The sequence below is a fragment of the Pristiophorus japonicus genome, chromosome 13 (genome assembly GCF_044704955.1).
Source record: "Pristiophorus japonicus isolate sPriJap1 chromosome 13, sPriJap1.hap1, whole genome shotgun sequence".
Classification (NCBI taxonomy): domain Eukaryota; kingdom Metazoa; phylum Chordata; class Chondrichthyes; family Pristiophoridae; genus Pristiophorus; species Pristiophorus japonicus.
This window is the reverse complement of record NC_091989.1, coordinates 79,389,435-79,405,773: the sequence shown is the minus strand read 5'-3', so window position 1 is coordinate 79,405,773 and position 16,339 is coordinate 79,389,435. Positions and strand designations below refer to the sequence as shown.

At 45.8% G+C, this 16,339-nt stretch overlaps 1 protein-coding gene across 9 annotated transcripts in view; it reads right to left on the bottom strand.

Moving 5' to 3' along the window:
• cfap54 (cilia and flagella associated protein 54) overlaps positions 1 to 16,339 on the bottom strand; it is a 724,932-nt gene that overhangs the window by 274,430 nt on the left and 434,163 nt on the right. For all 9 annotated transcript variants that reach the window (XM_070897703.1, XM_070897704.1, XM_070897705.1 and 6 more), the window contains one exon: positions 7,337 to 7,531. In XM_070897703.1, coding sequence (XP_070753804.1) covers positions 7,337 to 7,531 — 195 coding nt within the window. The remainder of the gene's footprint in view (positions 1 to 7,336; positions 7,532 to 16,339) is intronic.

Sequence of the window (16,339 nt, the reverse complement as noted above, 5' to 3'; positions counted from 1 at the left end):
CCGTGCAATGTTATCGTATCATTTACAGAAGAAGATCTCGATCAATAATCGGGAGCAACGCAGGATGGCGGGGGCTCTGCCATGTTGCACACTCTAACTGCTTACGAGGAGCTCGCGGTGGCCTTGGTGGGGCCAGAAAGCCGTTCGGTCACATCCCATGGTGTGGTCGAACCCACCCTTGAGACATGTGAGTAATGAGAAATGTGCATTGTTCAATGTGTGAATCATTAGCAAATACTGAAAATATCGTAGTTACGCATGTAATGTTATGCAATTAAAATGTAATTTGATGTTATGCAATGTTGTGCAATTACAATGTAATGTTATGCAATTATAATATAATCTGATATATAATGGTGAAGTACTATAGATGTTCGAATGAGGTCATGTTAGGTCATGTTAAAGCTTGTGATCATCTGTGCATATGGGGTAAAGGAAAGCATTGAAATGCTTTGACTTCGAGAAAAATTGTAATGCAATGATCTGAATAGTTAATCGTTGTTTATCAAATTAAAGGTCAAGTGGTTGTCAAGTCAGTGGAGTCCACTACCACTGAACCGTCTCCAGCATCACAGGAGGCTGAAGAAGAGGAGCCACTGCAGACTCCTGCTGCTGTGCTTCAGCAGCAGGAGGAGGAGGAGGAGACGGAGACGGAAGAAGAAGAGATTTTTTTTGTGTGGGGGGGAACAACCTGCGGCCATCTCGGTTGAGATGGAAGAAGCACCGGGACCAAGCGGTGTGCAGGTGGCGAAGCCAAGGCACGTCACATTGCAAGCGCCGACCCCACGGAAGTCTGGTCAGCGTGGTGCGCAATCGCCTAGCTTGGAGGGCCAGACAGAGAGCTTGATTTCCCTGTGCAGGGAGACGGTCGTGATTGGTCGCGACCTTATCCAGGGGTTCGCGGGATTCTCTGCGAACTGGAGCCAGTTTCCAGCATCCTGGAGCGAGGTCTGCCAGAACTTCTCTAACTGGTCTTCTGAGCAGTCACTGACTGCAAGGGAGTCCTTGGAGGCTATTCGGCAGCAGACAGCCGCAACCAATGCCCTACGGCATGATTTGCTGGCTAGACACGGCGCTGCACCCCAAGGTGTCGTGTCTGCTCGCAGTGAAACTCCGAGCACGCAAGCGAATATGGAGGGTACAGTTCCTCCGGAATCGGAAGTAGAGCCTCAGGCTTCCGCTTCCTCTCCGTCACCTCCACCACGGCAGGAAGTCTTGACATCCCACTCTGCACAATGTCTTGGTGTCGGTCTGCGTAGATCAAAACGGGCGGATGGGGTGCAAACACAGGGTGGGACAGGATCTGGAGGGAAACGTGGCCGCAGGTAGGGAGGGGGGAATGCTTCTCTATAGTTCAGTTGTTTTAAAATGTTCACTTGTTATTATCAATTTATTATACTCTTGTTATTGTTATTGTTACTAAATTGGCCAATTGTATTCAATAGTTAAATGTTCACTTGTTCACTTGTTATCATTACTTAACTGTTCACTTTCCATTCTTTCTGAAATGGTCATTTGTTATCGTTACTGAAATGGTCACTTGTTGTTATGACTGAAATGGTCACTTGTTGGCATGACTGAAATGGTCACTTGTTCTTTAAAATGTTCAATTTATTCTTCTAACGTTTTGGGGATTTTGAGGGGAGGGTGGATTGGTGCAGGGGGTGGGGGGTTGGAGGGAGGGTGTTGTTCATTAGTTCTTAAAAAAAAAATTATGTTTGTTAATAAAAAACATTTTTCTACAACTTTTGTACCTTCTCTATTATTTACATAAGTTTTACAATATACAGTTCTTCATGCAGATTTGTTTGTTTATTCTGTTTCACCACAGAATATCATTAAATAACTTCAGTGCGTAAAAGCTCTTAAATAAATAATTCCAATATATAATATATAATGAGATCTATTGAGCATAAATAAGGTGATAATACTATCTTCCCTGTCCCAAATTTCTGAGCACAATTTGCATCAAGTTTATTCTCTAAATAACTGAGAACAATTCTCCACCCTTCCTCAGAGGCTAAAAAAGACGTCCGCAGTGCCCATTTCCCTCTCTAAGGCTCTGAAAAAGCAACTATTTTTGAGCACTCTTTTGGGCCTTGCATCGGCCCAGAAAAGTGCATGCTAAGTGCTGAAACTTGGGATGGGCCTTGTGTGGGCGATCATTTGAGCGATCATCTCAGCGATCATAGAAACATAGAAAATAGGTGCAGAAGTAGGCCATTCGGCCCTTCTAGCCTGCACCGCCATTCAATGAGTTCATGGCTGAACATGCAACTTCAGTACCCCATTCCTGCTTTCTCGCCATACCCCTTGACCTCCCTAGTAGTAAGGACTTCATCTAACTGCTTTTTGAATATATTTAGTGAATTGGCCTCAACAACTTTCTGTAGTAGAAAATTCCACAGGTTCACCACTCTCTGGGTGAAGAAGTTTCTCCTCATCTCGGTCCTAAATGGCTTACCCCTTATCCTTAGACTGTGACCCCTGGTTCTGGACTTCCCCAACATTGGGAACATTCTTCCTGCATCTAACCTGTCTGAACCCATCAGAATTTTAAACGTTTCTATGAGGTCCCCTCTCATTCTTCTGAACTCCAGTGAATACAAGCCCAGTTGATCCAGTCTTTCTTGATAGGTCAGTCCCGCCATCCCGGGAATCAGTCTGGTGAACCTTCGCTGCACTCCCTCAATAGCAAGAATGTCCTTCCTCAAGTTAGGAGACCAAAACTGTACACAATACTCCAGGTGTGGCCTCACCAAGGCCCTGTACAACTGCCCCTGTACTCAAATCCCCTCGCTATGAAGGCCAAGATGCCATTTGCTTTCTTAACCGCCTGCTGTACCTGCATGCCAACCTTCAATGACTGATGTACCATGACACCCAGGTCTCGTTGCACCTCCCCTTTTCCTAATCTGTCACCATTCAGATAATAGTCTGTCTCTCTGTTTTTACCACCAAAGTGGATAACCTCACATTTATCCACATTATACTTCATCTGCCATGCATTTGCCCACTCACCTAACCTATCCAAGTCACTCTGCAGCCTCATAGCATCCTCCTCGCAGCTCACACTGCCACCCAACTTAGTGTCATCCGCAAATTTGGAGATACTACATTTAATCCCCTCGTCTAAATCATTAATGTACAGTGTAAACAGCTGGGGCCCCAGCACAGAACATTGCGGTACCCCACTAGTCACTGCCTGCCATTCTGAAAAGTACCCATTTACTCCTACTCTTTGCTACCTGTCTGACAACCAGTTCTCAATCCATGTCAGCACACTACCCCCAATCCCATGTGCTTTAACTTTGCATATTAATCTCTTGTGTGGGACCTTGTCGAAAGCCTTCTGAAAGTCCAAATATACCACATCAACTGGTTCTCCCTTGTCCACTCTACTGGAAACATCCTCAAAAAATTCCAGAAGATTTGTCAAGCATGATTTCCCTTTCACAAATCTATGCTGACTTGGACCTATCATGTCACCTCTTTCCAAATGCGCTGCTATGACATCCTTAATAATTGATTCCATCATTTTACCCACTACTGAGGTCAGGCTGACCGATCTATAATTCCCTGTTTTCTCTCTCCCTCCTTTTTTAACAAGTGGGGTTACATTGGCTACCCTCCACTCGATAGGAACTGATTCAGAGTCAATGGAATGTTGGAAAATGACTGTCAATGCATCCGCTATTTCCACGGCCACCTCCTTAAGTACTCTGGGATGCAGTCCATCAGGCCCTGGGATTTATCGGCCTTCAATCCCATCAATTTCCCCAACACAATTTTCCAACTAATAAGGATTTCCCTCAATTCCTCCTCCTTAGCAGACCCTCTGACCCCTTTTATATCCGGAAGGTTGTTTGTGTCCTCCTTAGTGAATACCGAACCAAAGTACTTGTTCAATTGGTCTGCCATTTCTTTGTTCCCCGTTATGACTTCCCCTGATTCTGACTGCAGGGGACCTACATTTGTCTTTACTAACCTTTTTCTCTTTACATATCTGTAGAAACTTTTGCAATCCGTCTTAATGTTCTCTGCAAGCTTCTTCTCGTACTCCATTTTCCCTGCCCGAATCAAACCCTTTGTCCTCCTCTGCTGAGTTCTAAATTTCTCCCAGTCCCCGGGTTCGCTGCTATTTCTGGCTAATTTGTATACCACTTCCTTGGCTTTAATACTATCCCTGATTTCCCTTGATAGCCACGGTTGAGCCACCTTCCCTTTTTTATTTTTACGCCAGACAGGAATGTACAATTGTTGTAGTGTTGTAGTGGAAACTTGGGGGCCTATTTTTCCGGCGATATTTTGGGCCTAGTTTTCACTTTTTGCTCAAAATGGGTGATAGAGGTCCATTTTGGGCAATAGATGGGCCATAGATGGGCGATGTGAAGTGGAAAGTCTAGCCCCAAGTTACTTCCAGAACATTACTCTCCTCCGCCTGTACATTAGCCCTCTTGAAAATACTCAGCAGGTCAGGCAGCATCTGTGGAGTATGTCCAGCATTTCTATTTATATTTCAGATTTCCAGCATCCACAGTATTCTGCTTCTTTTTTATAATGGTTGCTGACAATTGATTTATTAACGATGACTGGTCAGAGGGAAGGAAAGAGGTCAATATAAACAGAGGTATGCTAACCCGTATCACAAAGGTGCAGTTAATGGGTCTAACAGCCAATTAATAGTTTTGTTTACAAGAAAGCTGCGCTTGTTGGCAACAGACAACATCAACAATAATAACAAATTTATATAGCGCTTTTAACATAGTGAAACGTCCCAAGGCACGTCGCAGGAGTATTATGAGACAAAAAATTTGACACTGAGCCGCATAAGGAGAAATAAGGGCATGGCCAAAGAGGTAGGTTTTAAGGAGCATCTTGAAGGAGGAAAGAGAGGCAGACAGGCAGAGAAGTTTAGGGAGAGAATTACAGAGTTTAGGGCCCAGGCAATAAAAAGCACGGCCACCAATGGTTGAGCGATTATAATCAGGGATGATCAAGAGGGCAGAATTATAGGAGTACAGACATCTCGGGGAGTTATGGGGCTGGAGGAGATTACAGAGATATGGAACCAAGGATGAGAATTTTGAAATCGAAACGTTGCTTAACCGGAAGCCAATATAGGTCAGCGAGCATAGGGATGATGGGTAAGCGGGACTTGATGCCAGTTAGGACACGGGGCAGCCGAATTTTGGATCACCTCTAGTGTACATAGGATAGAATGTGGGAGGCCGGCCAGGAGTGCTTTGAAATAAATAGTCAAGTCGAGAGGTATCAAAGGCATGGGTGAGGGCTTCAGCAGTGGATGAGCTGAGGCAAGGGTGGCGACGGGTGATGTTACGAAGGTGGAAATAGGCGGTCTTAGTTATGCTGCGGATATGTGGTCGAAAGCTCATTTCAGGGTCAAATATTGTGAACAGTCTGGTTCAGCCCCAGACAGGAGTTGGGGAGAGGGATGGAATCAGTGGCTAGGGAACGGAGTTTGTGGCGGGGACCGAAAACAATGACTTTGATCTTCCCAATATTCAATTGGAGAACATTACTGCTCATCCAGAACTGGATGTCGGACAAGCAGTCTGACAAATTAGAGACCGTGGAGGGGTCGAGAGAAGTGGTAATGAGGTAGAGCTGGGTGTCATCAACGTACATGTGGAAACTGACGCTGTGTTTTCGGATAATGTTGCCAAAGGGGCAACATGTAGATGAGAAATAGGAGGGGGTTAAGGATAGATCCTTGGGGGACAACAGAGGTAATGATGCGGGGAAGGGAAGAGAAGCTGTTGCAGGTGATTCTCTGGTTACAAAATTTAGATAGATAAGAATGGAACCAGGCGAGTGCAGTCCCACCCAGCTATACGATGGTGGAGAGACATTGGAGAAGGATAGAGTGGTCAACCGTGTCAAATGGCTGCATACAAGTCAGAAGGACGAGGAGGGATAGTTTGCCTTTGTCACTGTCACAAAGGATGTAATTTGTGACTTTGATGAGAGCCGTTTCGCTACTGTGGCAGGCACGGAAACTGGATTCGAAGAATTTAAGCATGGAATTGCGGGAAAGATGGGCACAGATCAGCCAGTGGGAGGAAGTGTGATGTAATGAGGCCGGGTCCTCCAAATGCCAGTCTCTACCTAGCGATAGGCTGGTTGGCTATCTCCTCTGTGTGGTAAATGTATGGTATAGACTGCCCAAGGAGAAAGTGTAGGTAAACAGTGTCAGCAAACAGATTTTTAATTAAAGAAGCGCTAAAGAGGGGTAAGCTTTAGTGTACAGTTAAAGTTTGGGACTGTTCAAATGGATCACATGTTCTGGGGAATTAATTTGGAGCCCTTTCAGAGTATCTGGAACCTCCATCTCATTATATCAAAGACTGTAAATATACTTGGCTATCTTTATTGCTAGAAAGCAGGTACCATAGCCTTGTTTTAAGAATAATTAAATTGTACACATCTGTTAGCAGTTCTAGTGTAATTTAAGAAAAGTCACTGCATACACAGATTAATTAGCTCGTTATTCCAGTTTCTAAATAGCCTACAGACAATTTGTAGCTACTTGTAGCATTGTCATTACATCCTGCAACTAGTGTCAGCTGTGGCTCAGTGGGCTGCACACTTGCCTCTGAATCAGAAGGTTGGGGATTCAAGACACACTCTAAGGAACTTGAAATAAAAAATTTAGGCTGGCAGTGCTGAGGGAGTGCTGCACTGTTGGAGGTGCCGTCTTTCAGATTAAACTGAGGTCCTGTCTGCTCTCTCAGGTGGACATAAAAGATTCTATGGCACTATTTTGAAGAAGAGCAGGGGAATTCTCCCCGGTATCCAGGCCAATATTAATCCCTCAATCAACATAACAAAAACAGATTATCTGGTCATTATCACATTGCTGTTTGTGGGATTTTGCTCTTCGCAAGTTGGCTGCCGCGTTTCCCACATTACAACAGTGTCTACACTCAAGCTGTAAAGTGCTTTGAGATGTCCAGTAGTTATGAAAGGCACTATATAAATGCAAGTCTTTCTTTATAATAAAATTAAAAGATAGGAGAATTTTAAAAATCTATTAACACTTAAATCAGAATGGAAGAACATCTCATGAGATGGGTTGACAAAATGAATTGTGTAGTGGTCAGTGCACCCACATCATTTTCCCTGAACATAAAATCATGCAGAATACAAGGACCTCCCCGTTTGAATTCCCGATCTTCTCCACCGTCACATGCAACTCTATCTGGTGTGTGCATTTGTAAACTCTACTCTAACATCCTAACAGGAAGCAAAAAGTAACTTTTGGTTTCTTATGCACTATAGAATAATGTATTACTTGTTGGCTGGTGGTACTTACTGAGCTATCTTCGCAGCTAAGACTCCAGCCAATAAACAACCCCAAATGCCAGCTCGATATAGCAAGGCTTCACTGTAATCTGTGGAATGTTTCAATGAGATTCTCCTGTTGCTTTCCAAGTGTTGCCAGTTATTTACAAAGTCAGTCATGTTTACTGCTGCATCAATTGCTTGGCTCCAACATTTAAAAGCTGCTCTGTAAAATAAAGTTATTTCTATAATAGGCAATTAATACTTTCATTGGCATAAACATTAAGGTTCCCAACCCTCCTGCTTTCGACCGGAATGGACGATTGGTCTTCCGAGCGCTGCTGTTGACGACACGGGAGAATTGGTCCTTGTATTCACGATTTGTGCATATGCAGTACCCTGGATGTTGTGGCTTGCAACCAAACCACATTGTCTGGGCCCTGTTGGTGCCCCCGCTATTTGGAAACACCTCTTCATTGTCGGTTGTGAGGATGGTGGCATCGGGGCCAATGAAAATTGGCTGGAAACTCCGTGGGTAGAAATTCACCCCCGCTGGATAGCTGGTGTACCTACCATTTTCATAGTGTATTTACCATCGCATCAGATGAGGTGGACTCTTGATTGATTTTCAGCTCTTTGGCAATTTGTTTGGAGCGGACCGGAAGTTGGCCATAATGGGGGCGGAAGTGCGGCGGTAAGCACTCTAGAGGGGCAGAAGTGGGGGCGGGAAAGAGTCTCGCCACTGTCAGTCAGCGGGGCAGTGCTGACGCCAGTGTGCGTGTGTGTCACCACAGCTCTCCCCTCATTTAAAGGGGAGAAAACCAGCGATTATTTAACTCCGGCCCACTGGGCCACCAAGGAGGATTTCGGCCGGGCCAGTGGCCTGGAACCCAAGAGGAGTTGCCTGGCTGCCTGTTGGTGGCCCAGCCTAACCCGGGACCATAACTGTCTGGCCGATCTAGAAGTCGGCCGGCAAAATAAAAACATGATGGTTGCGGCAGTGCGCCCTGCCCTTGAAGGGCAGCCATGCACCCATGGCTCACACACAGAAAACAAGGTGCACCAACAGAAAAAGCTGTCGGGGGCACCGCGCGTCGGATCTATGATTTTTCCAGCTAAATTTCGCTGGGATGCCATGGAGATGCAGGAGATCGGCGGTGAACCCTTTGATGACACACTTAGGACAACCGGCAGTGTGTCGGAAGTAGGATCTGCCAGAAAAATCCCCGAGGTGAATTTTGATCCTGGCGGCCATTAGACTCCGCCGCCGCTTTCTGGCGGTAAGTGGCCTTTTTGGAAGGCTGAATTTCGATCCCAATGTGTTCCGAGAGAGCAACTGAGGGAGGGAGAGACAGCAACACAAACTGGGGGGAGGAGAGAGAGAGAGAAACACAAACTGGGGGGAGGCGAGAGAGAGAGAGAAACACAAACCCAGGGAGGGAGAGAGAGAGAGAGAGAGAGAGAGAGAGAGAGAAACAACCAGGCACACTTCATCACACCAGTTGCTGAGTGAGAAATATTTTTACAATCAGTTTATTCCCCTAGTCAGTGCTGGCTTCAGCCAGAGCAGTGATAAAGGTACTATAATTGGCGGCAATGCTATTATACTAGGAAAGCAAGGGTCCCCTACCCACCCACCTCTCCCGGCTGCACGCACCACCCACCCCCCCATATTCACATCAAAAGTAGAAAAAGTGGCACAAACATTACTTAACAGAAATTGAACATTGTGGGTGTCTACGGACCCAGGAAGGCATCGCAAAAGCCGCTTTTCAGCGCACAATGTGCATGCGCTGAAAACCGGCTTTTCCGATCTGTCGAGCTGGAGCTTGTCAGATCCAATGCATATTGGGTGCGAGGACATTTGCAAGGGCAAGATTGCAGGATTTACCCATATCTTGCCCAGCAAATGTCCTCAAAACTCTTGCGCTTGATAAAAGCAGGCGTATAGCCAATTTTTTTTTTACAGGTGTAAGAGTTTAAAAACATACAAAAATATAATTAAATTAAATTTAAAAAACACATTATTTAAAAAAACCCTGCCCACTATGTTACATTTATTTTTAACCATAAATAAAAAAACGTTTTAAAAACTTGGAAATTTTTTTTTCTCTAAGATATTTATTAACATTAATTTTAATTATGTGAGGTGTGTTTTTTATTTTTTATTATATGTGTTTAGTGTGTTTGTTTTTTTTTTCTCATTAATAGCAAGGCGGAGTTCTCATTGCTATTAATTGCTGACGATACAAAGATGGGAGGAAAAGCAATGTGGGAGGACACAAAAAATCTGCAAAAGGACATAGACAGGCTAAATGAGTGGGCAAAAATTTGGCAGATGGAGTATAATGTTGGAAAGTGTGAGGTTATGCACTTTGGCAGAAGAAAAATCAAAAAGCAAGTTATTATTTAAATGGAAAAAGATTGCAAAGTGCTGCAGTACAGCGGGACCTAGGGGTACTTGTGCATGAAACACAAAAGGGTAGTGTGCAGGTACAACAAGTGATCAGGAAGGCCAATGGAATCTTGGCCTTTATTGCAAAGGGGATGGAGTATAAAAGCAGGGAAGTTTTGCTACAGTTATACAAGGTATTGGTGAGGCCACATCTGGAATACTGCGTGCTGGTTTGGTTTCCATATTTACGAAAGGATAGACTCACTTTGGAGAAGGTTCATTAGGTTGATTCCGGAGATGAGGGGGTTGCCTTATGAGGAAAAGTTGAGTAGGTTGGGCCTCTACTCATTGGAATTCAGAAGATTGAGAGGTGATCTTATCAAAACGTATAAGATTATGAGGGGACTTGACAAGGTGGATGCAGAGAGGATGTTTCCACTGATGGGGAAGATTAGAACTAAAGGGCATAATCTTAGAATAAGGGGTCGCCCATTTAAAATGAGATGAGAAGAAATTAATTTTCTCAGATGATTGTAAATCTGTGGAATTCGCTGCCTCAGAGAGCTGTGGAAGTTGGGACATGGAATAAATTTAAGACAGGGATAGACAGTTTCTTAACCAATAAGGGAATAAGGGCTTATGGGGAGCGGACAGGGAAGTGGACCTGAGTCCATGATCGGATCAGCCAAGATTGTATAAAATGGCTCGAGGGGCTGTATGGCCTACTCCTGCTCCTATTTCTTATGTTCTTATGTAAAGCTGTGGAATACAGAACCTGATTGGTTAAGCAGTCGCACATGACTGCACCTTCTGGGTGGGAACCTGGAGGACGGGAGCGCACTTCGCAGCGCGGAAGAGAAGGCCTCCCCACTGGAATCCCACGCTCTTCCCAGATCACCAGGTACTTTCATAAAAATGTTTCAGGTCGGAGGCAATTGCCCACGGGAAGCCTCCGACCACAATTTCAGCCTCAAACTTTTCAGTTTAGTGAGGGATTGACAATAGGGTTGCCAACCCTCCTGGACTGATTGGGTTGGGGGGAGGGGGTTTGGTTGTGGAGGGGGGGGGGGGGGGCAGCGGAGGAGGGGAGGTGGATGGGTGCTACGAGCTCCCAGAAAATTGTACAGGAGTTAGTGGAGGTGCTGCCACGGTAGTGCTGTATGCTGCCGGTAGCGCCCGACGCCACCATGTAATCATCAATGACATCATCTCCATGCATGGCGACCCCTTAGCACCGTGCGCCAAGTCCTTTCTGCCCCACAGTGGATATAGGTTTGCCGTGAGCGGTGTCAGCATCAGTCTCGCAGGTCACGAACCGGGCCGACATCCACTTGCGGGGCGGAAGTTAAAGGAAAGGTCGGTAACGCCCTATGCCGCCGTCTTACCTGTTTGTCCAACTCACTGGTTGGTCCGACTTCTTTTACGTGGTCCGGGCTACCATCGTACACTCTGTTTTAGGTGCTGGGCTGTGACCTCGGCAACACGCGAACCAGTGGAGGCCATCAGAGGCTGTGCAGAGTGCGCAGCGGTCCATCCCATTAACCGAAGGGGAGGTGCCTTGAGCCACATCAGCACTAGGCAGAGCAACTGCGTGGAGCTGACCAACGTGCCCCAGTAGTGCCCCAGAACCTGCCCCAAGAGGAAGTACAGCGCGCAAGATCACGCTCCACTTGCTCTAAGGGGTGGTTACTGCAATTTCGCGGTCTGGGCAGAACTTCTGTGCCGGGCGCAGGAAGTCCCGCCCCGAGTCGGTTATTGCCCCCAATCGGGCGCTGGGGAATTTCTCCATCAGAGATTTTTCATTTTCCAAGTGGTGTGAGAAGGCAGGCAGGGTGCTGCAAGGATGGGCGTGTTAGATGACCAATGGCGGGATCGTGGAGGGGGGGGGCGCAGTTAGACAAGGAGGACATGCGATGAATCCTCCAGGAAAACTTTCAACCAGAGTTGGTAACTCTAGGAAACAATGACATTATATAGAATATACAGCACAGAATCACAGGCCATTCCTATATTACAACAGTGACTACACTCCAAAAGTACTTCATTGGATGTAAAGCGCTTTGAGACATCCAGTGGGTATAATAGGTACGATATAAATCCAAGTCTTTCTTTCTTTCTTTCATTTGGCCCAACTTCCATCTCGTCTTAGCCATTCAGCATATCTTTCTATTCTCTTTTCTCTCATGTACTTGTGTAGTTTCCTCTTGAAAGTATCAAAGCTATTTGCCTCAACCACTTATTGTGGTAGCGAGTTCCATATTCTAAGCATTCTCTGAGTAATGAAATTGCTCCTTATTTCACGATTGAATTTATTAGTTACTATCTTGCACTGTGGCCCCTAGTTCTGGATTCTCCCACGTGGAAAGATTCTCTTCATATCTATCCTGTCCAACCCATTCATCATTGTAAAGACCTGTATCAGGTCTCCTTTATGTCTTCTCTTTTCTAAAGAAAAAAGCCCCAACTTGTTCAATTTTTCCTGATAGCTGTAATCTCTGATTCTGGTACCATCCTTGTAAATCTATATTGCACTTTCTCCAGTGCTTCTATGTCCTTTTATAGTATGGAGACCAGAACTGTGCACAATGCTCTAAGTGTGACATAGAAACATAGAAACATAGAAAATAGGTGCAGGAGTAGGCCATTCAGCCCTTCTAGCCTGCACCGCCATTCAATGAGTTCATGGCTGAACATGAAACTTCAGTACCCCCTTCCTCCTTTCTCGCCATACCCCTTGATCCCCCGAGTAGTAAGGAATTCATCGAACTCCCTTTTGAATATATTTAGTGAATTGGCCTCAACTACTTTCTGTGGTAGAGAATTCCACAGGTTCACCACTTTCTGGGTGAAGAGATTTCTTCTCATCTCGGTCCTAAATGGCTTACCCCTTATCCTTAGACTGTGACCCCTGGTTCTGGACTTCCCCAACATTGGGAACATTCTTCCTGCATCTAACCTGTCTAAACCCGTCAGAATTTTAAACGTTTCTATGAGGTCCCCTCTCATTCTTCTGAACTCCAGTGAATACAAGCCCAGATGATCCAGTCTTTCATGATAGATCAGTCCCACCATCCCGGGAATCAGTCTGGTGAATCTTCGCTGCAGTCCCTCAATAGCAAAAATGTCCTTCCTCAAATTAGGAGACCAAAACTGTACACAATACTCCAGGTGTGGCCTCACCAAGGCCCTGTACAACTGTAGCAACACCTCCCTGCCCCTGTACTCAAATCCCCTCGCTATGAAGGCCAACATGCCATTTGCTTTCTTAAACGCCTGCTGTACCTGCATGCCAACCTTCAATGACTGATGTACCATGACACCCAGGTCTCGTTGCACCTCCCCTTTTCCTAATCTGTCACCATTCAGATAATAGTCTGTCTCTCTGTTTTTACCACCAAAGTGGATAACCTCACATTTATCCACATTATACTTCATCTGCCACGCATTTGCCCACTCACCTAACCTATCCAAGTCATTCTGCAGCCTCATAGCATCCTCCTCGCAGCTCACACTGCCACCCAACTTAGTGTCATCCGCAAATTTGGAGATACTACATTTAATCCCCTCGTCTAAATCATTAATGTACAATGTAAACAGCTAGGGCCCCAGCACAGAACCTTGTGGTACCCCACTAGTCACTGCCTGCCATTCTGAAAAGTACCCATTTACTCCTACTCTTTGCTTCCTGTCTGACAACCAGTGCTCAATCCACGTCAGCACACTACCCCCAATCCCATGTGCTTTAACTTTGCACATTAATCTCTTGTGTGGGACCTTGTCGAAAGCCTTCTGAAAGTCCAAATATACCACATCAACTGGTTCTCCCTTGTCCACTTTACTGGAAAAATCCTAGAAAAATTCCAGAAGGTTTGTCAAGCATGATTTCCCTTTCACAAATCCATGCTGACTTGGACCTATCATGTCACCATTTTCCAAATGCACTGCTATGACATGCTTAATAATTGATTCCATCATTTTACCCACGAGCGAGGTCAGGCTGACCGGTCTATAATTCCCTGTTTTCTCTCTCCCTCCTTTTTTAAAAAGTGGGGTTACATTGGCTACCCTCCACTCCATAGGAACTGATCCAGAGTCAATGGAATGTTGGAAAATGACTGTCAATGCATCCGCTATTTCCAAGGCCACCTCCTTAAGTACTCTGGGATGCAGTCCATCAGGCCCTGGGGATTTATCGGCCGTCAATCCCATCAATTTCCCCAACACAATTTCCCGACTAATAAAGATTTCCCTCAGTTCCTCCTCCTTACTAGACCCTCTGACCCCTTTTATATCTGGAAGGTTGTTGGTGTCCTCCTTAGTGAATACCGAACCAAAGTACTTGTTCAATTGGTCTGCCATTTCTTTGTTCCCAGTTATGACTTCCCCTGATTCTGATTGCAGGGGACCTACATTTGTCTTTACTAACCTTTTTCTCTTTACATACCTATGGAAACTTTTGCAATCCGCCTTAATGTTCCCTGCAAGCTTCTTCTCGTACTCCATTTTCCCTGCCCGAATCAAACCCTTTGTCCTCCTCTGCTGAGTTCTAAATTTCTCCCAGTCCCCGGGTTCACTGCTATTTCTGGCCAATTTGTATGCCACTTCCTTGGCTTTAATACTATCCCTGATTTCCCTTGATAGCCACCTTCCCTTTTTTATTTTTACGCCAGACAGGAATGTACAATTGTTGTAGTTCATCCATGCGGTCTCTAAATGTCTGCCATTGCCCATCCACAGTCAACCCCTTAAGTATCATTCGCTAATCTATCCTAGCCAATTCACGCCTCATACCTTCAAAGTTACCCTTCTTTAAGTTCTGGACCATGGTCTCTGAATGAACTGTTTCATTCTCCATCCTAATGCAGAATTCCACCATATTATGGTCACTCTTCCCCAAGGGGCCTCGCACAATGAGATTGCTAATTAATCCTCTCTCATTACACAACACCCAGTCTAAGATGGCCTCCCCCCTAGTTGGTTCCTCGACATATTGGTCTCGAAAACCATCCCTTATGCACTCCAGGAAATCTCCTCCACCGCATTGCTTCCAGTTTGGCTCGCCCAATCTGTGTGCATATTAAAGTCACCCATTATAACTGCTGCACCTTTATTGCATGCACCCCTAATTTCCTGTTTGATGCCCTCCCCAACATCACTACTACTGTTTGGAGGTCTGTACACAACTCCCACTAACGTTTTTTGCCCTTTGGTGTTCTGCAGCTCTACCCATATAGATTCCACATCATCCAAGCTAATGTCCTTCCTAACTATTGCATTAATCTCCTCTTTAACCAGCAATGCTACCCCACCTCCTTTTCCTTTTATTCTATCCTTCCTGAATGTTGAATACCCCTGGATGTTGAGTTCCCAGCCCTGATCATCCTGGAGCCACGTCTCCGTAATCCCAATCACATCATATTTGTTAACATCTATTTGCACAGTTAATTCATCCACCTTATTGCGGATACTCCTTGCATTAAGACACAAAGCCTTCAGGCTTGTTTTTTTAACACCCTTTGTCCTTTTAGAATTTTGCTGTACAGTGGCCCTTTTTGTTCTTTGCCTTGGGTTTCTCTGCCCTCCACTTTTCCTCATCTCCTTTCTGTCTTTTGCTTTTGCCTCCTTTTTGTCTCCCTCTGTCTCCCTGCATTGGTTCCCATCCCCCTGCCATATTAGTTTAACTCCTCCCCAACAGCACTAGCAAACACTCCCCCTAGGACATTGGTTCCGGTCCTGCCCAGGTGCAGACCGTCCGGTTTGTACTGGTCCCACCTCCCCCAGAACCGGTTCCAGGAATTTGAATCCCTCCCTGCTGCACCACTGCTCAAGCCACGTATTCATCTGCGCTATCCTGCGATTCCTACTCTGACTAGCACGTGGCACTGGTAGCAATCCCGAGATTACTACTTTTGAGGTCCTACTTTTTAATTTAGCTCCTAGCTCCTTAAATTCGTTTCGTAGGACCTCATCCCTTTTTTTACCTATGTCGTTGGTACCAATGTGCACCACGACAACTGGCTGTTCTCCCTTCCTTTTCAGAATGTCCTGCACCCGCTCCGAGACATCTTTGACCCTTGCACCAGAGAGGCAACATACCATCCTGGAGTCTCGGTTGCGGCCGCAGAAACGCCTATCTATTCCCCTCACCATTGAATCCCCTATCACTATCGCTCTCCCACTCTTTTTCCTGCCCTTCTGTGCAACAGAGCCAGCCATGGTGCCATGAACTTGGCTGCTGCTGCCCTCCCCTGATGTGTCATCCCCCCCAACAGTACTCAAAGCGGTGTATCTGTTTTGCAGGGGGATGACCACAGGGGAGGGCAGCAGCAGCTGCACTACCTTCCTTGAACTACTCTTCCTGCTGGTCTTCCATTCCCTATCTGGCTGTGGACCCTTCTCCTGCAGTAAGACCAACTCACTACACGTGCTACTCACGTCATTCTCAGCATCGTGGATGCTCCAGAGTGAATCCACCCTCAGCTCCAACTCCGCAACGCGGACCGTCAGGAGCTCGAGGCGGATACACTTCCCGCACACGTAGTCGTCAGGGACACCGGAAGTGTCCTGAGTTCCCACATGGTACAGGAGGAGCATAACACCCGACCGAGCTCTCCTGCCATGACTTAACCCTTAGATACA